The sequence below is a fragment of the Podarcis filfolensis genome (genome assembly GCF_964270895.1).
Source record: "Podarcis filfolensis genome assembly, chromosome: 6".
Classification (NCBI taxonomy): domain Eukaryota; kingdom Metazoa; phylum Chordata; class Lepidosauria; order Squamata; family Lacertidae; genus Podarcis; species Podarcis filfolensis.
In genome coordinates, this window is record NC_139609.1 from 59743232 (window position 1) to 59766914 (window position 23683).

Consider the following 23683-nt stretch of genomic DNA (forward strand, 5'->3'; position numbering starts at 1 on the left):
CTATTACCCCCCCCCAAGTCTGCTGCTACCATCAGTAATAGCATATACTGTAGTTAATTATCTCACTTGTAAATCAAAGATAGTATTTTAAACTCATTTGCTTTGCTAGCATTACTATAAAGTTCTAAGGATGACATAGTAAGTTCTTAGTTTGTAGCCAACATTGTTCTGCTCGTGTAGAATTCTGCTTGTGTACAAGATTGGATGTAGTATCCATTGTGTCCTGCATATCTACTGAAAACTTCAAATTCACAGCAGTGCCATAACTATGAAGGATAAATCACTGCGATTTGCATATGGTTGTAGTTTCAAAGGTATCTCAAATTATTTCACCCTCAGGATGCAATCATAAACACACTAACAAAGCAAGGAGTAAGACCCACTGAACAAAGCTTCTGAGTAAAGTGTGTGTAGGAATACACTGCTGAAGTAGTTATGTACATTAGAGACTTAGACTGCAGTCCTAACCCCACTTACCTGGGAGTACGCCCCACTGAATTAAAAAGGACTTACTTCAGAGTGGATATCATTAGCATTACACTGTTAAAGAATAGCTGCACCCTGAACATGAATCCTCGGGACAGAAGGTAAGTGGTCTTAACACAGAATTTCTAGGTTTACTTGCAGACTATTAATGATTTTTAAAAAAGCAAATGCAGAACTGATGCTAGGCATTATACAATAAAGAGTGGAAAAACCACAGAAGGCATATTTATGGGTTATAAAAGCCCTTTTATAAAGCCATTTTTAAACAAAACCAAGAAGTTTACAAAAGAAAATAAGATACAGAAGAATAAGTTGCTTAATATATTCCCAAAAAAAGAGAAAAAAATGAGGGGGACACAAATCCAACATGCTGAACAATAAAGGGTTCTTTTCCATGTTCTCTTTTAATACAAAATACAAGCCAAGGATACACATACTTAAAACAGAGCTCAGGAGCAGATATGCAGTCCTGGGAACCCTTCAATAAAAAGCAAAGCAAGGTTTGTTAATTTTTTTTTAATTGCAAGTACATACAGAGACTGGAATATGTAAAATTAAGTAGCACAAAAGACCATCACACAATTCTACCAATGCATGTTGCATCTATAATTCACGAACATGGTCAACAACGTCATGTTCACTTCAACCCCCCTTTCTTTAAAAAAATGCATTTTTTAAATAAAGCATTAATGTTACATTCAAACTGAACTTCTAGTACCATGCTGCAGATTTCATTGTCAAGGGAATGACAACCCTATTGGCTATTAATAGGACTGGTGACTGTGGCATCCTGTCTAGCAATATTCCTTCAGATAATTGACCAGCTGAAGTGCCATATTTTAGTCAGCAGCCTGTCTTTCAAGGCCATGAAAAAAATCCAGGGGAGACCAAGAACTCAACAGGGTAGTGAACACCAAAGACAAATATCCACTGCATTCCATTTCATCAACCTGTAGCTGATGCCAAGGGCAGCTGCCCCACTTGGAGTCTTTCTTTTTACCTCTTTACATTTGAGAATAGTTCAGGGTTTTACTGTGACATGTTCCTGGTAAACAAATTATGTAATTCTCTTATATACAACTTTTGTAATAACTGTTTCTGCGGGAAAAGTAAAGTTCACAAATTTCTAACACACATTAAGTTGTCAGACGGACACCCACACATGCACGCTTACACGCACACCCACTCCCATTCACACAAGATACTTGAAGGGGTTTTCATGTTATTGTGGCTTAAAGCAAGTTTGCGTATTGTTTTGCCCCAAACCCCTATAAAAAATCCCTCCCCAGATATACAAAGCATATGCACAATGGTATCTTGCAGTCACACCAAGCATGCTCAAACTGATGGAACCATTCCATTTTCTACAGTTTTGTACAGGGGCAGGTGGGGCAACAGGTACTCTCAACAGTGGTCAACACAGCATATAGTGAATGCTTTGATAGACTTGAAAGGCAAAAGCTCTGCTTCAAGGGATAGAAAAGTTTCATGAAGAAAAACCAAGTGTGAGCTACCCAGTGAAGCAAACTGAAATGAGAATGGGGGGAAAGGAGGAATACCAATGGCAACTGTCAGCTTAGTGAATTATGGGTCCTTAAATTATTACAAGTATACCCCATGCCCAAGAGGAGATTTGCTATCCAGTTTCCATTTGGGCCCAAGATTCCACAAGTTGTTTGTTCCAAATGCAACTCGAAAAGGAGGGGGGAGAGAAGAGGGAAGGGTTGTTGGGTTTCAGTAACAGGTGGACCCAAGCCCCACACAGAGCCTATTCAATGAATATTTGGAGGGAAGGGGGGAAACAGTCAAATTCCTCCACGAAGCACTAATGTAACTTTCCAAATAGCTAAAATCATAGGAATCAATTTCCTTTTATTTTATAAAACAATGTGCCAACATTATGATTTGTTTTAAAAAAATAAACACTCCACAGAAAAATTACATAAAGCAAAAGCACCAATTTCTACAGCTCATAAGCTTCCAGCATGTTATAGCTCTTGTCCTGCCCCACCTCCACTCATTAGTTTAGCTGTTTGTTGTACTTGGGAGTCATGCTTTAAAATTAAGTTTTAAAAAGTATTTTCAATCCACATAATTAAACGTTTCCGTACTTGGTGCAGGCATATCACAATTGAGTATATTCAGTATCTGCATCACACCTTCCCTACTAACAATTCCAGAAGGGTTTACAGACCACCTGAATGTATATACATTTCCCCATCTCTCCCAATATATTTATACACGATTCGTACGTTAGATTAAACTGAGCACTAAGCCCCTTGATTTAAGTTTTATTGATTTGCCCTAAAACATTAGATTGAAAAGTAAAAGCCATCCTATACTTGGATATTCACCTTTAAGGTGTGCAGGCTGTTTCTTCAGCACCATGGCAACCACTATCTTGTCAAGTCCCCAAGGTAAGCTGCAAAAACCCTTTCAAACCCCTACTAAAATTCTGTTTATACCCTTACTGCTTTCACAGTTGCTTGCAAAGCTAAAACTTATGATACACTGAAAATATCTGCTTTTGGTTTTTCAGCAAATTTGTAGTAAATCTTAGTAAATAACCTGCCACTCCCAGGAAGCAATCGATGTACAGTAACACACACTGAAGTATACCGATTTGTTTCTCTGGCAATACTTGTTCCAAGGGACAAACTAGTGAACTGATACGGCTATCACATCCCTAGAATACTGCACTCAGAAGCCATATACACTGGGGCAGAGAAAACTGATTTTGCAAACTAGAATTACAAGTTTAAAATATTGACATTATTTTGCTAGTGTTACATGGACTGCAGGAGGGAAACACTTTCCTTCCATCTCTGGACTATAAAGAATGGTGAGAGAAAGCAGTTAAATGTTTTCACTCACAATATTCTAAATATTTGCTTCCAGGGAGACATATGCAGAACCCAGTAAAATCATAGCATATAGTTTGGGTTTTCACAGATTCAACATAAAATAGCCTGCTCTCCATCATGTACAATATCTGATACACAAAAGTGTTTTTAAAAATTCAAGGGGGTAATGGGTTCAAATAAACGAAGAAGAAAAAAACAGGAGTCTTGATGACTTCCTTATGCATCCTATACACGGTTGAATGTGTTAAAGAAAGGATGCCAAGAAAAAAAAAGACACACATTTTTCAAAATAAGTGAATCAGCAGCAGAAACATATTCAGACAGCAATAAGCAGTTGGCTGATCATAATGGCTAGAGCTAAGCTCTCAAAAATGTGTACATTTGGAGCAGCCAAATAGACTAGGTCACCAAGTGCTTCATTTGCAGTATAGGATAAGTTTACCACTTTGAACTCAACACTCTGAAAGAAGCAATACAGTCTTCATGCCCGTAGTACCCAGATCACACAGCCAATTAAGCTTTGGCTAAATTGGCAAATGTGAGTCAAGCTGGACTGGCTTCTGTCCACGGAGGATCTCAAGATATTTTTGCTCTCTAGTTATTGTTCAAAAACACATATGCTAACATCAAAACTGTTACTCCAACCCAGGAGGAATTTGTGTTCTTTCACTAAACCCCAAAGCAGATGTAAAGTGGAAGTCATGTAGACACAAGTAGAGCTATTATAAACAGCAGAAGTCTGAAGAAGCCAAGGTTTAAAAGCACATACCTACGCCATGTGTGTGTATGCATGTGTGAGAGAAAGAACCTACATGGTATTTCACTGCTTTTATATTCTTTGCATGGTCTTACAATACTAGTCAAGAAGACCTTGTCCTTGAAGAGGATGCTTGTGAATAGCATTCTCTATACTTTTAACCATCTTAGCACAGATGACAAAGGATCTGGCTTCAGAACACTGATACTCAAAATCAATTTGCAAAGAGATTATGGTTGAAAGTGTTATTGCAACTGTACAAAATGGAAGATGTAAAGCAGATGGCACTCCAACTCACTCTTAATACTGCAGTTCCTTTACCTGGGACTGAAAAGCAAAATCTGTCTTGTGTCTAAATTGGCAATACTGATACATCAGTGAAAACTTGTTTTGCGCACTGGAAAGATATCCTGATTTTGAGATGCACTATTTCTGCTGCATCATGTCTTCCAGTTCACACTCTGTTCCTCACTTATCCTAGGTATATGGCCTCTGCTAACTAGAGAATAAGTAAGATCTAGCAATGGAGAAAGCAGAAAGCAGGGGAAACTAAACTAAGCAAGGAAATGATGGTTCAGGATAAATTAAACCCCTTGTTGGTGGAAGCTGTGTAGTCTGACTTTTGAGGATCTCAGGGAAAGGAGTACTTAAGCCATGACTCTTGGATTGAAAAAGACACTGTGCCAATATATATAATACCTCTCTCAGCCTCCCATCCCAACTTTTCAAAACAGTTGTTCCAGCTTCCAAAAATCTCCCTGAAACCAAGCTTTAAATTTTATGCAAAGCTTCAAAGCAGCATAAAAAGATGGACATTTCAAAACGAATGAGTCAGGAAAAAAATGAATGCAGTTCTGCCAACTGGAATCCTATCCTTATCAATAAGCAGCAATAGTATCTACGGCATGAACAGGTAGGGTCTTTCAGAAGACTGAAAAATAGAACAGACCAAATGGTCATTAAAACAAGACTGTGGAACCCCAAACATTCAGAGTATTGGAACTTAAAACCCATGATGGATTTCAAACTAATTCATATACTAATTATGTCAAAGGAAATGCAATGTGCAATAATATATTTGTTTTGGATTCAATTAAGCAACAGTTGCCTTAGAAGAATTTCTGCAGCTTTGGAAAACCTATACCATTAGTTAACTATGATTTCCAAGTATCAGCCTCATCCTTATTGCTTTACAACTGCAGTAAGCCTTCAAAAAAATATCTTTAGTATGCTGTTAATTTAAATCTAAATGGCTTTCAAATTTGGTTGGGGAGAACGGAATGGCCAGTAGAGACTGTGATGTCAAATCATTATTGTGTAAAGGTTCTCTTAAAAAAAGAAGAAAGTACTGTACTATTAAAACAGCTAAAGTAAAGGTGGCATTCACAGCCCATGAGTCAAGCCACAACCAAAACCATGTTCTACCCCCTAAGTATATTCTCTTTTCCTTACTCTCTCTCGCTCTCTCAAAAAAAGTTTCTCTCCCACACCACCATTTAATCTTCACCAGAGGGGACGTCATCTTCAGACCCTTCATCCCCAGATTTGTCTGGAGGAGGACTAACTGATTTCTTCTTTCCTGGAGGACTTTCAGGCTCTTCGTCATCATCTTTTGGGGATGGGGTCTTTTCTTTTGATGTCTTTGAAGCTGTGGGACGGCCTCCCTTCCCTTTGCCCTTCACTGGACTAGGTGTAACTGAAGGAAGAAAAGCATCAAAATGTAACAAAGAATCTTACAATTAGTGCTTTTTTTAAAAAAATAGCTTCTGAGCACATTTTAAAATATGTTTTTCCTTTCTTAACTTTTCAATCTGGTAACGTAGGAATGAAAACGTATTAGTACTATTGAACATAGCTTAAATTCCTACAAGATGATGCTTGTCAGGGCCCTGAGAAGTGTGTGGCAGAGGCCCCCTGAGGCTGATCCAGGGGGTGGGGTCAGTGATTTATGGGCTTTTGTGCCACCTGTGAGGCAGGAGCTTGGTCTGGACCAAGTGTCTGAACAGTCAGAGACAGTGGAAGGGGTGCAGGATGCGTCAGGAGCAGAGGAAGAAACTGTTGAGAGGGGCAGGCTGGTAGAATCCCCTCCGTCACTTTCCCTGTTGTCTCCCAGGACGGGTTTGAAGAGACAGGCACAGCAGCGATTTCAGTGTAGAAGTCACAGCTTGTTTGTGTGTACCCTGTCAGGGAAGGGAACTTAAGTGTGGGTGGAGGCAGGGTCATGTGGACGCAACAGTCCAGCTCAGAGCACAAGCCCGGGGAAAGAGTACCAGTTATTCAGTTGCCATAAGAGTGTGTGTGTTTGGTGCACCTTAGGAGCTACTCTAGTGCATGCTGTCAGTAAAGAATTAAGCTACTGGCTGTTTGTCTTCCTTGGGCTTGGTGTGCTCAGGTCAATGCCCAATTCCTCCTAATAAGAACCATATTTTTTAAAATTATTTAAAAGACTTATGAGAGCCTGCTATTGTGTCAGCAATAAAATGTGCCAGCAGTGAGGCACCCTCTCCCACATCCTTCTTAAAGGTGCCATTAAAACTTTCTTAGAACTGATGCTCACCATCTTTCTCTTCTGCAAGGGTAAGCAGCCAGTTATGATAAAAGCAAATTTGAAACAGAATGACTTTCACTAAAATACGAAGGCATCACAGGGTTAGTGTAATGTAAGCTGGGCATGTGGCAATTACATGGTTGTACATACTCCTAAATAATGCACAGCATTTCAAGTGTTGTAACTGATTTTAGGCTGAAAACACAGCCAGCGTGAATGCATTTATTCTAAAATTCTCCTTCAGTATAGCAACTAAAGGTTGGGAGCACCATCTCTTCCTTTCTCCTAGAATCATGATACATTTGATATTTAAAGGAACATAACAGTTGGGCATACCCGTTATCCAAGTAATTGTTTAGATAATTTAATCCAAGCCTCCAAAAAAATTTCCACCCACACTGTGCTTACACTTTTCTTAAGACAAGGTTTAACCAAATGAGTATTTATGCTTTCAGGATGTATGTAGCTTTGGGTACACCTGGAACTGTGCTAAGATTCACCATATTATTTTCACGCCTAATGGAAGAAAGGGAATTTATTAGGATTGGTAGGCACGAACATCACCTGTTTTAATCAGCACTGGCAAGTGGTCTGAACACAATACCGGTAACCAAGAAGTCATAAGAATCCCATCCTGATACAGCCACTAGCTTCTTTGAAATCAGGAGCAATCCATACAAGAACTTTCCAGCAATCAGCTCTACCACATTATACAGACTGCCATGTATGTTAATAGGGATAAATTGCTAGTTGAAAATTGATTGCTTCCTATCCTTTCAAGCACAAGAGGTGAAGAGCTGAGAAAACATAAGCACTTGCAAGCAAATTTCCATTATGTTATTCCTAACAGGTGCAAAGGGGAAGCAAGCTGAGCTCACCTGTAGCCTTTAGCCTTGGTTTAGGCATTTTCTTTTCTTTCCTTTCTGGTTTGGATTTCTTAGCCACTTTTTTGTTCTTCTTTTTTGAACTGCCATAGTCACTATCATCATCATCTTCCACAAGGAAGTCTTCATCGCTGCCAGACTCTTCTGTGCAGAGAGAGAGGAATGAAATGTCTCTAAGAAGGGCTGTCCTTGTTCACTTGGAAGAGAGACAGAATGGGGGAGAAAGTCTGGTAGGTTGATCAAGGGATAGAAGTCAGCATTCTTGGCTTCTATATCCTGTAACATACTTGCTAGAACTTGGAGAAATCAGGACTTCTGCGCCTCAGTATTTCCTCATGTAAATCTGCTTTATGACTGGTGACAAGCAGCACAATTATTTAAAACAGCAGTGGCATAGGCATAGTTCTCCTTCCCTCAAGAGCAATTACATGGAGGCTCATCCTGACCATTTCCTATGCCAGCTGCTGTAGGTTCTATATGAATTCCCTTCCCAGCCTATGTCTGTTCTCTTGTTCAATATGGTCTTCCATCTTGTAGCAAGCTGTAGAAGTGCCCTCGGAAGCAAACACCAGTAACTTATTATATATGGAATAGCAGTAGCTTACTGCTTCCTATAACAGACTTCCAGGTTTTGAATCCAGATGTCCATGATTCTAGTTCATCAGCTCACTGGGTTTCTCTTGTTTATTTGCACACACTCACAGCAAATATCAAACGGGTCCCCACTTTTCATCATTTAGAGCAAGGGTATGTCAATTTGCACAACAGACAAGCAAGAAAGCAAAATCTGAGGTGCAGGCATTTTACCACATATTGATTTTTAATTGCTAACCATGTACACAAGGGGATTTGAGGCCCTTTACTGTCTCCTGAAGCCAGATAGGATGGTATTTGTAATCAAAGTGGCCTGTTCAGTTTGTTGTCCAGTGCTGAAGATAAAACAGTGACGAATATGGCAAGTTTGTATCTTACTAATAGAAATATTGACTAAAAGCTCTCCACAAGTCCAAAAAGATTTGGACCCTGAACTTGAGGGACAGCATTGTTTTCCCTTCCCTCTTTGTTGTCAACAGCCAAGCTGGACACTAAGTACATTAACAATGAAGTGCATTCAATACTCAAGAAGCAGAAATGTCAAGTTTGCCTACCTTGGCAGCTTAGCCTGGATAGATCAAGCATGGATGTAATTTGTCGAACCCACTCCTATTCTACATTGTGTGTGCCGTTCAGTGCCACTTACTTTCCTGAAACGATGCCTCCTCCTCTTCCTGGTCTTCCTCCTCACTGCCCACATCATCCATGAGCATTTCTCGCTGCTTGGAAGCAGCTTTGGATGCTGCCTGTCGCTGCTGGCGCACATTTTTCTGATCTTCTTTCTCATCCTCACTGTCCTCTGTTATAAAGTCACCAAAGAACACTGAAGATGGACAGTACAGCACACATTTCCAACTGGGGTAGGGAAGAAACTAGGGGGAAATAAAGGCTTATCTATTCATGACATAATTCAGATTTGCTGAACACGAAACTTATCTGAAAGCTTCTAATTTTCAATCATTCTGAAGTTGTCTCCATGCAAAATACCCATCTGTAATGGTAAATAATGGAACACCGAGCACTGGTTAACCTGCTGCTCTCTACACTGGAAATGGAACTCAGTAGAAGCAGGGCTCAGAAGTGCCTGGCGTGCTCTGGTCCATGGGGTCACAAAGAGTCGGACACGATAAACGACTAAACAACAACAAGAAGCAGGGCTAGTTTTTACATAACATACTTTTCATTTCCCTTCTCTGGCTCTCTCATCTGAGAAAAGGTAGCAAAGCTTTGTGGATAAACATCGATTCTTTCTTTCTTTTAAAAAGGGAAGTATAATCAAAATCAGAACCAAGATGCTAATCAAATGAGGACAGAAAAGGATGGATAGAGCCAGGGCCAGCTCACCCAGGAGGCAAAGTGATGTGACCATGTCAGGCAGCTGGATCCACAGGGGCAGCAGATCCCCATGTAGATCATCATTTACTTGTTATACCTGATGTAGATCTTCACTCACCCCTTCTTCCCTGGCGGGGAGGGGCTGCCATTTTATGGTTCACCTCAGGTGCCAAAATGTCTTTGGCTGCCTGGCCCAGGGTAAAACAATCCCAACCGTCACCAGGCAGCAAGGCACGAGTTGAGCAGCTGATTGGGCATGAGGCTGCCAAGTGATAGTGGTGGGACTGGCTCAGGATCCGCCACCACCCCCCAAAAGCATTCTGTTCTGGAGATTTTTGTGGGCACTTCAGCAGGCAGAACACGGAGTTCACCCTTGGAAGAGTGACTTTGCCATAACTCTGCGATCAGAGGTCTTTTTGAGCTCAGAGGGGGAAGCCTTCCCCAGTACAGCAGATTGTAGGTTTGTGTTGTGGCCTAAGAACAGTTACTGATGAATGTTTTTTGTTTTAAAAAAATTATTAACTATTTTCACATAACAAATTATTCCAACAATTGTATTTTCCCCCAATTCCCCCCCCCCACGACTTCCCTCAGTTCCTCTTTCTGGTTTGTTAACATATATTGTTCTTTACATATTATAAAAATGTAAAAATCTCTAAATTATCCATCTATTGTGTTAACAAATTTGTGTATGTTTATTCAAAACTGATGAATGTTTTAATGTACATCCTTTGGCTGAAGGGACTGTGCTAAGCAGCACAGGCTACAAAAAGCTTTGAAGCAAGTCCAGTGAGGAAGCAGAATGTGGAATAATATTTATTCTTCAACAAGTTTAGGTATAACTTGACCAGTCTTCCATTCACACACCTAATATGTATGGTTGCTTAGATATGCCAAGTTGGCTAAATTAAGTAAGAAATGGGTCCTCCCTCAGTTTTCTGAAACAGAATTACCTGAAATTGTCTATGTAAGATGTTATGCTGGTTATGACATGTATTAAGGCTGCAATCCTAACACCACTTATCTGGGAATAAGCCCTGCTGAATTTGCTCTGACTTACTTATCAGTAGACATGGCTAAGCTTGCACTGATAGGCATTAACTGAATCCATAGATACAAATATATTGCAGGAAGCTGAAGTTTAATGTAGGCCAGGTTGCACATATCATTACCTACTGCTTCATGCACAGGGACATCTTTAGCTTGAGGTCACATCGGAATGGGTCAAATGCCAGTGATGGGTGGAGATTAAAGGCAAAAGTGAGTGGAGCAATGGATATTACTCTTATAGTGGGCTACATTTCAGGCAAGCAAAAGCCAGAGGTTTCTATTCCTTCTCCCATACCTCTCCATCCTCTAACATGGAAGCAAGAAGCATCATCACAGTTCAAGGACGTATTCCACTCAAGAAAGTAGAGTAGAACCAATGAGGGTTGTAGCCTGGGGACAGATTTTGGTCTAGAGAGTGTCTTGAGGGCTAGATAAAGAAGCTCGGAGGGCCACATTTGTCCCCAGCACCTGAGGTTCTCCATCCCTGGCTTAATGTGAATGTGCAGGGCACTTCTGCACACTGCTGAAAACACACTTTGTTCCTCCCTTGCTTCTACTAGGAAACAAACTATGGGCTCACTAGTTACGTCATGTGAATCATACGTCCCTGGTTTTTCTCCAAACACACCATAAATGGTAAACCAAGAACAAACTTTGGCTTCTGTTCATGGTTTCTTTGGAGAGGAACAAACCACGAGCCAATACAACAAGCCACAGCACAGCTTGTTTCCCGGAAACATGGCAGAAGCAGGAGAGGAGAGGAGAAAAGTGAAGTGCCCATGATTTCAGTAGCGTGCACCCAGCACAATGCTCATTCCCACTGAACCATGATTTTAACTATGGCTGAACATGACATGCAAACCAAGTCATAGTGAGTTACTTGATTTACACAGCCTTTACCTGCAGCCCTTTTCCTGGATTTGGAAGTTGCTCTTTTGTTCTTGTCAGGTTTCACTTTTTTCCCTTTTTTGTTCTTCTGAGAACTCTCATAGTCACTATCAGCTTTGCCATCATCTGCTCCTAAGTCATCCTCACTGCCAAAATCTTCATCTGAGGAAAAAATTGTGATAAAAGTTATTCTTAGCCTTCTACTGCAGGGGAGCACAATCAGAAATGGTAGACTATTCCAGGCTTTAATGCTAAAGACCAGTGAGCAAGCGCAGAACAAAGGAAAGTGCATTTGATACTGTTACAGACAATTTAGAGAAGAACACAGTCAACATTTCTGAGAGAAGCAATGGCAGGGAAAAGAACTCCAGCTGGTTATCTATATATTAAGATGCATAACTTACCCGCTGAGTGAGAATCATCTCTCTTTGTCTTCATATCTTTTTCTGAGTCTTCACTGTGAAAAGGAAAATTACAACCATGAAGATTATTTTATTATTAGTGCATTCTGAGGTAAAGGAGGAAAGCAGCTAGGTTGTTTCATCTGAACAAAAAGACCTGACTGAATTTATTAATTCTATTCAGTTTATTATCTACTCCAGGAATAAAAAGATATCTACTAAAGTACTTTTATACTGCATCATTCTAAATATAGCTTTCAGACAACAAGCCATTTTGCTTAATTGCTGAAGCAACTCTTGTGCTTCCCAAGTTGCACGGAGGGAAAATTCTGAAGGAAACAATACAATTTTTAACTATAAAATCTGCATAGCAATGGTATTTATCTTTGAAGTTTGCAACAATCCCCTACTACTCTACCAGCTTATAAAAAATCCAAAATCCATTTCAGAGGAAAGGCAAGAAGTCCAGAATAAAAGAACCACAATTTATTTGAAAAAAGCTGAAGTGCTTTTATTGAAACACACAGTATAGGGCATTATATTTGTCATTTTCTGTGTATATGTAAAAAATCCTTTTTCCTAGTCATCCAAACTAAGTTGGAAAAGTGTATAGGTCCTCAAGTTAAAGCCACCTATATAACAAACTTAAGTAGTAGGGATCTTGCTTACCTATCCTCCTGAGAATTCTTTCCAGACCGCCTCTTATTTTTTGCTTCCCTTGGTGATGAACGAATTTTCTTGGCTGGAGGGGCTGAATCTCTGCCATATTCTTCATCTATATTGTAAGTGGGATAAAACAGGTGTTGTGGATGATTACAGGTTTGCCAGTTAGCATAATTAAATGGTATAACCATGAAAGATTAGTACTAAGCACAGCATCCTGCTAAAATGCCATGAAACAACTGAAAATTGGGGGTGCTGAAAACCTAAGTAGTCTTTTAGATTGGATTTGATGATTCTCTGCAACTATTATGGTTCATTTTAAGTTGGCTGTATTTTAATTAGTTTGGATATGGAATGCAAGTAATGCCTATTAAACAGCAATTTATGAGGTTTTTAAAATAAACTCATACTTAAAGGAAATTAACACTCAAGAGAATATTTAAAAGCCCCAGTAAAAAAACATGGCAGTTTTGTTGTACATTTCTTCAAAGGCACTGCCAGGATGTAGGGTATAAATTTGGAAATGGGAGAGTACACTTGAGTTTCTGGTCAGTCAGATTTAGCATGAAAGCTAAATCTTGCTTTTTAGAAGTCAGATAAAGGCTCAAAGACATAGCCAACAGGATCATCAAGATTTGTTCAACAGAAAGAAGTATGCACTTATGAAAGGATTAGGAGATGTCCTTTTGAATACAGATCTCCTTAACTTCTCAATTTCTCTGTCTGGCAGACCACAGCAGACTATCTGGTTTATATCCAAATAGCAGTGAGCAGTTGTCAATTGTTTTTACAACTGCTTTTATACACAGGTGAACAGTAGCGTCACACAATAAGGATTTCTCAAATTATCAGGGTTTCATGTGAAGAATAATGATGGACGCACCACAGTATTTTGCCCACTGCTCCCAATCCACTGCAACTTGAAGCCACAGTGGACCCCTGGATGTGGTGTGCTCTAAGGCACAATCAGTTCATATAAAGTTTCCTGGAGGAGGAACAATATACAATACTTAATATTTGGCTGCAATACTGAGAGCTGCCCTAGGAACCTGTTGAGTGATGGTGCATAAAGCATATCAATTAATAAAAAGGAAGGTAGAAACTGAAATACAGGTTTCACAACAATACTGCACTTATGCCTACTGCCACAGTCTGCCTGTCATGATGAATTTTATTGGGGTATGTTTTTGGTTTTTTTTAAAAAATAAAGATGGTAAATGGTTAAGGGTTGTATCCAATGCTAGTCCTAGTCAGAGTAAATCCACTGGAGTTAATGGACATGAATAATTTACGTTCATTAATTTCAATGGGTCTACTGTGAGCAGAATTAGCATTGGATAAGCCAAACTACAATAGTTAAGAGCTCGACAGACACACAAACAGCTGGTTGGCTTTAAATGCCTTGGTAAGTTCTTGTTGTTTCTTGATTGGTGAAGATCTTGCACAAGTTATAACTGAATAGCCAACAAAACAAAATTAGAAACAACATAGGATAGCACCATATTTTGTTTTCATTAATTACCACCATAGCAGCTTCATTCATCAGACAGTAACAGCATATGTGCTTTCCAAGAAAGGAAGAAAATAATCCTGTAGAGGTTCCAGAAACATTAATATAATTCACTTGCAGTACTCCAAGAAGGAAGAGAGCCTCAGAGGAATGGAAATTAAAAAGCCACATGCTTAAACAACGTGTTGACCAAACTAGCAACTCTCAAATACCTATTCAAGATAGCACATCTGCATCACCCCTTGCTAAAACATTATGCTTACTGTTTGGCTGAATAAAACTACACAGCTTAGAAGCACCCTTGCTCTTTAAAACATGCAGTGCCCACCACTTTAAGTAGCTGCCAAAGACTGTCAACAGATTTAAACTTACCTGCATCATCTGACTCCTGAAACTGTGAATAGTCCACCACTTTTCTGTTCCTAGAAGGGCAGAAATACAGAAGTTTAAGCAGACTGAAATGTTATAGCATCTACAATTAATGTTAATAACAAAGACTCCTTCACCAACATACTGCTTTCCTAGACTAGATTTCAATCCGTCAAACCGCTTTAAAGAGGCATCCAAATGACACAGATGGGATGCTCTTTGGTTCCTGAAGGAAGCAAGAAACTTCAGGCAGCAACCGTTGCTACTGATGACTGTATACACCCATTTTTAGAGATGACTGAAGTTATAGGAAATGGCCGGTGGAAGAGGCTTTGCATGCTGCTAAGTGTGCCCACAATACTTCCAGATTAGACAACATGAGGCCTCAGCTTTCCTCTTCCCCCACATAGCTCCTAAGTTGTTGACAGTTCAAACCTTAATCACCTGGCCATAGCCTTAGTTTGGGGGATGGTTGTTCAGGACTGGTAACATAGGAAGCTGCTCAGCCAGCCCCTAACCTGGACTGCAATGCAAAGGGGAAAGGGAGGGGGAAAGAGAGGGTGTGTGTGTGATTGTGCATGCACACGCACATGCTCACACACAGCATCCATCCAGGGTCTCCCTCCCCTTTTGAAGGATGGACAGGAAATTGGTTCCACTGTGATCTATTTATATCCTGCTACTCCATGGGCTCAGAATGATTTACAGCAGTTTTTCTAAACGCCCAGGGGTTCCCACCTATCTCTTGCTTTCTGGTCTACTGAAGCTTTAAACAATTTCTAGTTTTCTATTCATACAACATAGTTTAAGTAGATTTCTGGAAAAGGGAAATAGAAAATACATCAATGAGAATTTTGGAATTAAAAAATATTGATAAGAAATAGGCTATGTTGAAAAATTAACTCAAGCTATTGATGTGTACTACTTTAAAAGAAAAGTGGCATACAGCTGATACTTCACCATTCTAAAACTAAATGAAAAGAATCTTTGATGTTGGAAATGTGCATCTTCTGATGAAAATGTTCCTATCTGCCAGGGATGCTCTAAATGCAGACACACCCAATTTAATTTTATGCAGTCAATTCACAACTTAAGCACATCTATCTTGCACGAATTTAGCTTTACATGCTTAGCTGATATAACATTGAAATTAAGGCGGGGGGAGCTGGCAACCCTACCCACCATTTCACTCACCTTGGGAGAGCAAGTTTGGACTATATGTGATTTTGGCTTTATGTACTATCCCCAGAACATAATCCTAGCATGTTGAGAGTTGACTGTATTACAGTACTTGTTCATATAATTGTAATGGTAATATTTGATGAATATGAAAACTGGACATGGTAAAGAAAATGAAGTTAAAAATATGTATATTACACCCACTTGCCCCATACTTGATGTCATGTGTAGGGCAGGTAGATGCAGTTGGATTGGCTGTGCAACCTAGTTCCCTGTGGAGAACTTGATCACAAAACTAATCCCTGAGAAAAGAAGAGCTGAAGTCACTGACCATCAGCTTCAGGCATGCTGGAGTTCAAGCCTGCAGGATCAGTTGGGTAACTGAGTTTCCCATGGGAAACTCAAATCACACCGCTAATTTCTGTAGAAAGCTTCTTGTGCTGCAGTTTCCAAGCAGCTGGCCACCAGTTGGCTGTCAAGCCCTTGGGAAGTGCTGCGCAAAGGGCTTTGACAAGTGGGCGTGACAGCCCACCTACCATTCATTTGAGAACATGTTTTTGACAGATGGATTGTCCTACCCACCTGTCAAGTTGGTCCACAGTGAAGGGGACCAATAAGGGTTTGGCCCAACAGGACAAATAGTTCCCCACTCTTGACCTAGCCTTATTATGCAAGACTTTGGAGTATGTTTTAAGCAGTAGGCACCTGTTGCAGAAAATCATGCAAGCCTTAAAAAATGAATTAACTAACTCAAGTGAATTGAGAAGACCTCTACAAAATTACTACTGTACTTCACTTACAATGATGTTGCCAAGCACTCTTTACTCACTTTATGCTTTGTATCACTACAATGAAAAAAGCTAATTTGGGAATAAAACTGAGGAGTCAATTCTAGGAAAACAGCAAAATAAGTATCAGAATGACCCAGATAATTTAATGTATTTGGTGTGTTCATACCTCACATCAGCTTATTTCTTAAACTTATTAGGCCTGTTCAAACCTAACATCAGCTGTTAAAGTTACTATCTGCATAATTATTACTGAGCTAGGAAAGGCATGCTTTCTTCCTCTAAGGCAGGCATGTCGAAAGTCCATTTTGGGGGCCTAATCCAGCTCACCAGTCGGTTTAATCTGGCCCATGTGGCAGTTGATTTCCTGAGGAAAAATCCTAAAAAACCCCTCAGCAACTTCAATCCTAAAAAAAAGTTTAACAACTTTGGTCGGCCCTTTACTTCATCAAATCTGGTCCTCTTGAAAAAAGTTTGGACACCACTGCTCTAAGGGTTTTTAATCTGTATAATGCAGAAGCCAAAGATGTGAATATACAAAATGAATCAAAATATTTTTAAATAAAAAAATAAATTCAATTTTCATAATTAAAAGCCCTACATTTCTTAAATATTTAATAGTTTAGATGTAATCAAGTTACCCACTGCAGTTACTCTCTAAGCTGAATCAATGCTACTATCTGATACAATGAGTTGAAAGAAGCTTTTCCAAGCAAATGGAGATTCAATCTGACACTTTCTCAAATATGAGTATTTACACTTTGCCTGCCAAATATAGGCGTTTCATTTACACCAAATGAAACTGCTCTAGTCTGCCCAGTAACTTTCTACCTGTTAGTCATTTGCATTTCATTTTTGTTTGCTACTTCATTCTTACGACAGTTGAGTTCGACCAAGGCAAAGTGAACTTAAAATGGTTTCAAAGTAGAAATGTTCCTTTGATTTCAAACAGTGTGGGGCTTACTGTAACTGCTGATCAGCTGATCGGGAACTCAACAGCACAGCTGCCGGGCTCGCTATAAAGCTGACAATCCTTGCTTGTATGCAAAGGAACAACCCTTAGTAATCTAGATTGTACATTTCAAGGTGCACCTTTGCCTGCCCCATACTTCATATCACATATATTAGATGCAAGGCAGATGGATATGGTTTTGGGGAAATGGTCTCAAAAGCCACATTAGGACCCCTTCTGGGCTTAGTTTGGCTTATAGGATGGTGATTCCCTTGCACTGTCATTTGGAGATATTTTAAAGGCATTCCCTCTATAGGTGAAAGCATGCAAAACGTACAGTGTGACAAAGATGAAATGTCTGGTTGTAAGAATGAATCCGGTGTAACTAATGCATGTTGATCTTGAATACGGCAAATATCAGAATTATTTTCCCATGCTGCACTATTTCTTACATTAAAAAAACTGAAAAGCATTCTAAAATAGAAATCTTTCGTAAGAGTATATTCTTTTTTTAAAAAACAACTACTTCCACCGCCCGCTGCCTTCACATCTCTATGTGATTTATACTACCTTTATACTATGTGATTGACTACCTTTAGAACATCCGGTGGCATCCAGTGGTGTGACTCTGTGGCAGAACAGTGAAGGAGGCAGTATTCAGCTATCTCCCTTCCCCCTGGAGCTCTCTGCAACCCCTCTAAATCTACCTCAGATGTAGCATATTTAAGGAATGACATGAGGGGAATTGAGAAATACCTGCTGATGGGATTCCTTCCACCAATGGTGGATCACTATTTGATACCACCTATAAACTATATTACATGTTTCTTTGCAAAACTGTACTGCTGGCCTTGATGAAATTTCCTTTAAAAAGCCTATGGCTTCAATCCTGCACACTTGCCTGGGAGTAAATCCTACTGAACTCAATGAGGTTCACCTTATAGGCTTGCACAATCAACAATACTTACAAATACTGTTAGAATGAAGTGGCATGTACCCCAAGCTGCACAAGCATATTTAAATTTTCCCAGTACAACTATAGGAAAGATATTAAATAAGAGAGGAACTGAAAAATAATCAACATTGTAACAAATGAAAGCTGTTATTATTGGAATAAGAAACAATCTTTTCTCACACTCAGCCAAAAACAAAAATACAAAAGCATGTTTACCAGAAAGATCAGGGGGATGTGTACAAACCACAAGTGATTGCCCCTCTTTCAAACTGTTTCCAATCCTCTGAAGTAAGAAACAAACTAGTATCTGCTCCAGGCTAACAGGTCACTGTATTAAGGACAGTGAATTAAATATGTACTGAACCTTTAGAAGTCTTATCAGTTCCACCACAACAGTAACTGAGGATTAAATTAGCAACTAGAAACCTATGTGTTATTTAACCAGTGCTATCATACTGAAGTTTCTTTTGCTAATAAAAATCAATTTCTGAAAAAGCAATAGCTTCCAATTATGGACTTAATTTTTATATCCTTGAACTGAATATTTGCACAAATTAAAACAAGCTTCTCTGCTCATTTACACGTTAGCTCGTTTCTAAGGGTTTGCGTGTATATTCCAAACACAGATCAACTTCTTTCCCATACTACAGGGGAATTAATGAGTCTGGAGCAGGCAAGACAATCAAACAGCTACAAATGAATAAAATATACACACTAAAATAGTATCTATATCCTAGAACAGGGTGGTTCAACATGCAACTCGCATGCGACCCTTGAGGCCTTTTTGGCAGCACTTGCTAAGCACCAAAGAACTGTTGGGAATCCCAACATCTGAGATCTCTCCCCCACTTCAGTCAACTACCTGCAGCAGCAGCAGCAGCAGGGAATTGTTACGCTCCAGTGTCATTGAAGTCCTGGTCCCCCACTTCCCCAGCCACAGGCATACCAGGTGACTAGACAGCGGCCAGATGTTTGGTAGTGGGGGTTGATTGGCTATGGTGTGCCACTGTGTATTACAAACTGCCCCTCTGCTCTTCTTGTACATGGCTGAGTCCAGAGGGCAGGAGGCTAATGCCCAGTGGCAGGGCTCTCAGGGCAGATATTCTGCCGTGGCCTTGTTGCCTTCCCCTTCGGGACTTGAAACTCCCAGCCTCCTGCTTCCCCCAACCCAGGACACTGAGCAGGCAGTCCCTGAATCTGCTGCACTGCTGCCAGTAGCTGCCTTCTGCCAATCCAAACCATATTCCCTTCTCTTTTGGGGGGGGGCTCACAACTCCCAAACCAGGGGTGCTCCTGCCTTGGACAGGTTCTCCTTCTCTGCCTTCCAGCGTTTTGCTTAGAAACAGGACCCATGGATGCCAGGAGAGTACCTGAGTGCTGCTAGGGTGGGGGGAGTGGGCAATGCTGGGGGTGCTGGAGGACAGGGACACAACTGTGGGCTCATCCTGAGCTTAGTGCTGTAATACGAGGGAGGGGCAAATCATACTGGGTCCATGTTGCTCAGGAGGCTAGTCCATGCAGCGCTGTGGCAACCAGCTGGCAGGTTAGGATGAGGCAGCCGTTGAACACCCCACACCTTCTTCTTTGGCTGCATTTATTTACTTGCTTCACAAGAGGCTTCAATCTTTTTTACTAGAAGACTTCTAAAATAATTATTTTATTATTATTTATATCCCGCCTTTTATCCTGACAGGGACTCAATGTCTCCGTTGTTAACGAAAGCACATACATGTTTGTGTACTAAATTTTGTTTAATAAGTAAACATATTAAATCTATTGTGTATTTAAATAACATTAACTATGTTACAAATACTTTAATTTATGATATGGAAATTTAATTCAGTGTGTGGCCTGCAGGTTTTGTGTCAAAGTACTCTTGCAACCCACTTGAGAGGTTGGACCGCTCTGTTCTAGAAGATCATGGGCAGGATCCTGACTTATTAAACAAAATAAATGTTGGCTACATCCACCCATTTTAAACTGACATCACAAATGGCAAACAACTTAATATAAGCATAACAAAAGTCATTAACCTTAGCAAGAATGCACATATAAGCAAACCACCAAGACTACTTGTGTTTTTGGATGCAGCAAAGGCATTTGACATGGTAGAATGGAAGGATTTTGTAGGAAAACTTTATTTTCAACCTAGACTAAAGCTATTTATATATTCCTTACGGTCAGCATGATAGAAAATGAGATTTGCTAAGTAATTCACTTCTTAAAAAATGCACAAAGGGTGCACTTTATCCTCACTGCTATTTGCACTTGCACACTTGCGATTGAAACACTTTACAATGCAGTTCACTCCATTTGCAAAATAAGTGGCAGTCAGGCATACTAATCTCAAATCAAAATGTGGTTACATTCTCATGATGTAATGTTATTCATGGAGAAACTTTGTGAGCGCTTGCCTGTATCATTCCAATTAATAACTAAATAAATACACTTTATTTTTGTAGCTGAAAATCAACCCACAAAAGTCTGACTCAGGCTTCCAACTCTAACCCCACTTACCCAGGAGTAAGGTTCACTGAATCCAAAGGATTTACATTTGAGTAGACATGGTTAGGACTGTGCTGTTAATCATAATCAGTTCATCGATGTTGGACAATGTCTATACAGCATCAAAGTATAGGCTCTAATAATCCTATGAGGTATCTGGGAAGTAATTAATAATATAATAAGCAGGAGTCCACTGGTTTTGACTGGCCTTAGTAGTGAAGCCAGAAGGTATGGACACCTTTATCTGCCTATTGTGGTGCTCTACAGCTGAGACAGCCCCCTGACACTCTCCTTCAGGAAAAGGGGGCAGAAAGCATGCTGGCCGGACTGCTGCTTTTGCTGAGGCACATCCTCATGGAAGCAAGACAGTGGCACCAGAGGCCGTGTATCAAGACATGCCTCAAGCAGTGCACTACAGAAGCAAGGCCCTGAAAGAGATGAGTACTAGACCAGTCACTTGCTGATGTGTGCACTCATTCATCAGTGTGTGTCTATGTCAGAAAGCAAGCAGAAGAGGGCAGCATCAACAGCAGGGTAGCAAACTACTTACCTGCAAGCAGATACATTATGTTTTTTAAAGAAACAAAAACATTTCCTATGTCTTGGCCCAAGTATCCACATGTCATGAATTTTAAACCCTTATTATATGGTAATATTTGTGAAGTCACCAAATGGCTTGAAAACTGCACTAAGATTTCTAGAGCCTTACTGGTTAATATTAACAATGTGTAAGCTTCTACTCAGATGTAAGCCCCACTGAGTTCAATGGGACTCGCTCCCAGAAATGTGTGTATAAGATTGCAACCTAACAGCATAACATGTGTCCACTCAGAAGCCTGTCCCATTCAGTTCAATGGACCTTGCTCCCTAGTAACTACCACATAAGCGTAACTAGACAAAAAACAATGCAGTAATTTTATAAGTATCTATCATATTGGGTTGAGGGGGACAAGTATCCCACTGATATCCTGCTGCCCAAGGGTCCACAAAACCCTGGAGCCAGCCCTGCTCCTGCATTATTGCATCCCCATGGATAGAATGGGGCTCCAATCCCCTGTAAACTATCGTGCTCATTGGGCCTGTCACTCACTTTTAATCCAACCAAGCTCACAGGGTTGTTGTGAGAATATAGGGACACAAATGCATGCCAAACTCAGCTCCTTGGGGGAAGAATGGGGTATAAATGCCACAGATACTGACATTCAAAGACGCAATTAAACACACAAGTTCTTCTTTTCCAAGCTTGCTAAAGTCCAAAAGAAGCGCAGCAGGCGTCTAAAAACGGCGTTTCTTGTCTACTTAAATGAAGCCACTGCTGCAAGAAGCATCATTTCCAGCCCCTCACGAAATGCACTGATTGCAAACACGCCCGCCTCCCCACTAGGGAGCACTCCCTTGGCTCTACGAACCCTGTCCTCTGGCGAGCGAGCTCCCGCCCCCACGCCGATGTGCTAGCCATACTGTACAAAAAGACACAGAAAAAAGCACGTCGCCCCTGCAAGTTGCAGCTCGGAACACGGAGGCGCAGCAAAGGGCTGTGCCGCTCCGCCACCAGATTCCTCCGGAGGAAGCGCGCAAGTGGCTCTCCGAAGCCAGCGGCGCGCGTGAGAGGCATGCCTCCCGTCCACGCTTTCGCGGGCGACGTGCACGAAGCAAGCCTCGGGCGCAGCCACCCCTCCTTCCCCCGCAGAGACGTGGACTTTGCTTGCGCTAACCTTCAGGGGCAGCATTGCATCCTGTAGGGAAGGGACCTGCAGGGCGGCGGCAGCGGCGTGCGATAGCCTCCCGCCCCCCCTCCACCGCCGAGCAGCAGCAGCACGCTGCATGCCTGCACACGCCCCTCCCCTCTCTCCCGCCATACCCGACTCCAGGCCGCCTCCCCTCCCCTCGCGTGGGACCAGGCCCGGGGCATTCGCTCCTCCGCCGAAGGGCCGTGGGTGGCCTGCGGGAGCGAGGGCCGCCAGAGCCAGGCCCACAGGCCTCACGCCGCTCGCGAAGGAGACTCACCTGACGGGCCTAGACATCTTGGCGGGTTAAACGGAGGCCCTGAGGCGGGCACGGGTGCCTAAGGAGACGAAAGAACCGAGCCCGGTCGGCGCCGTTCTCGCTCGCCCTCCCGGGGGCCGTCAGTCCCCGGGTCCAGCGACTCAGGCCGCCGCCCCGCACCCCAGATCTGGCTCCTGTGCGCCGTCAATCGCCACCACTCGCCTCTCCCCCCTGCAAAATGGTCGCACTTCGTCCAGTAGAGGGGATGCGCCGAGCTGAGAGGGCGGTGCAACCTATTCGGCTGGCATCTCCGCCCTACGCTTCTCGTTGGCTGCCTCGCAGCGTCGCCGCGCCCCATTGGCCTGTTCGAACGATCACGGAAGCGCTGCCCCGCCTCCTTCCCTGCGAGCGGGAGGAGTGAAGGCGGTGGAGGGGAGCTCCTTGCTAAAGCTGATATGAGAGCGGACAGGCAACAACAGCCAGAAAAAACCGCCGGGGTTTCACAATGGCAGATTCGGCAGCAGCTTGCTTGGATTCCGACCCTATATTCAACAGCCCAGTCCCCTTTCGTGCACGAGAAAATTCGCTTTCATTCGTATTTATTTTTCTTATGGGAAACAATAGGCTCCAGGCCAAACAGCAGATTCGATAAGAAAGGCTGGGCTACGTTTTTGGAGGGAAAGGAGAATCAGATTCAGCCCCTCCCTACGAATTTGTGACACTTATCGCGATACTTTCATAATTAATGGTTATGCGCCCGCGAGCCTTGGAATTGTCGGAAGGCCGGGACGAGACGATGTGCTCCCCTTTCTCCCTCTTCTTCCCTTGTACTACTCTTCACTGCTGTTAGAGACGGTGCTTTGTGCATCCCTCGCTGCATTACACCCTTCTCCCCTGGCTGATCATCTCTGTTGGCCAGAAATATAGGTGAAATTGAATAATTACAAGCAAAATGGAATCAGGTCTCAG

General features: G+C 41.6%; 1 protein-coding gene across 4 annotated transcripts; it reads right to left on the reverse strand.

The window, feature by feature from the left end:
* Positions 1–711: 711 nt before the first annotated feature.
* Positions 712–23026, reverse strand: NUCKS1 (nuclear casein kinase and cyclin dependent kinase substrate 1). 4 transcript variants are annotated; one of them, XM_083617167.1, is made up of 8 exons: positions 22736–23012; positions 14353–14402; positions 12477–12582; positions 11811–11863; positions 11419–11568; positions 8780–8932; positions 7534–7683; positions 712–5803 (listed from the first exon to the last, which is right to left on the reverse strand). In XM_083617167.1, the coding sequence occupies exons 1-8, from the start codon at positions 22750–22752 to the stop codon at positions 5604–5606; spliced, it is 879 nt and encodes a 292-aa protein (XP_083473293.1). In that variant the 5' UTR covers positions 22753–23012; the 3' UTR covers positions 712–5603. The 4 variants fall into 4 exon arrangements, with proteins under 4 accessions (XP_083473293.1, XP_083473292.1, XP_083473295.1 ...); XM_083617166.1 differs by having other exon boundaries at positions 8780–8956; XM_083617169.1 differs by lacking the exon at positions 7534–7683 and having other exon boundaries at positions 22736–23026.
* Between the last annotated feature and the right edge of the window lie 657 nt (positions 23027–23683).

Excerpts from the sequence above, each read along its gene's own strand:
- NUCKS1 (XM_083617166.1), bottom strand. Across the intron at positions 11,569-11,810 it reads AGATGATTCTCACTCAGCGG|ATGAAGATTTTGGCAGTGAG; the intron begins GTAAGTTATGCA and ends TTTTTTCCTCAG. Across the intron at positions 5,804-7,533 it reads ACCAAGGCTAAAGGCTACAG|TTACACCTAGTCCAGTGAAG; the intron begins GTGAGCTCAGCT and ends TTCTTCCTTCAG.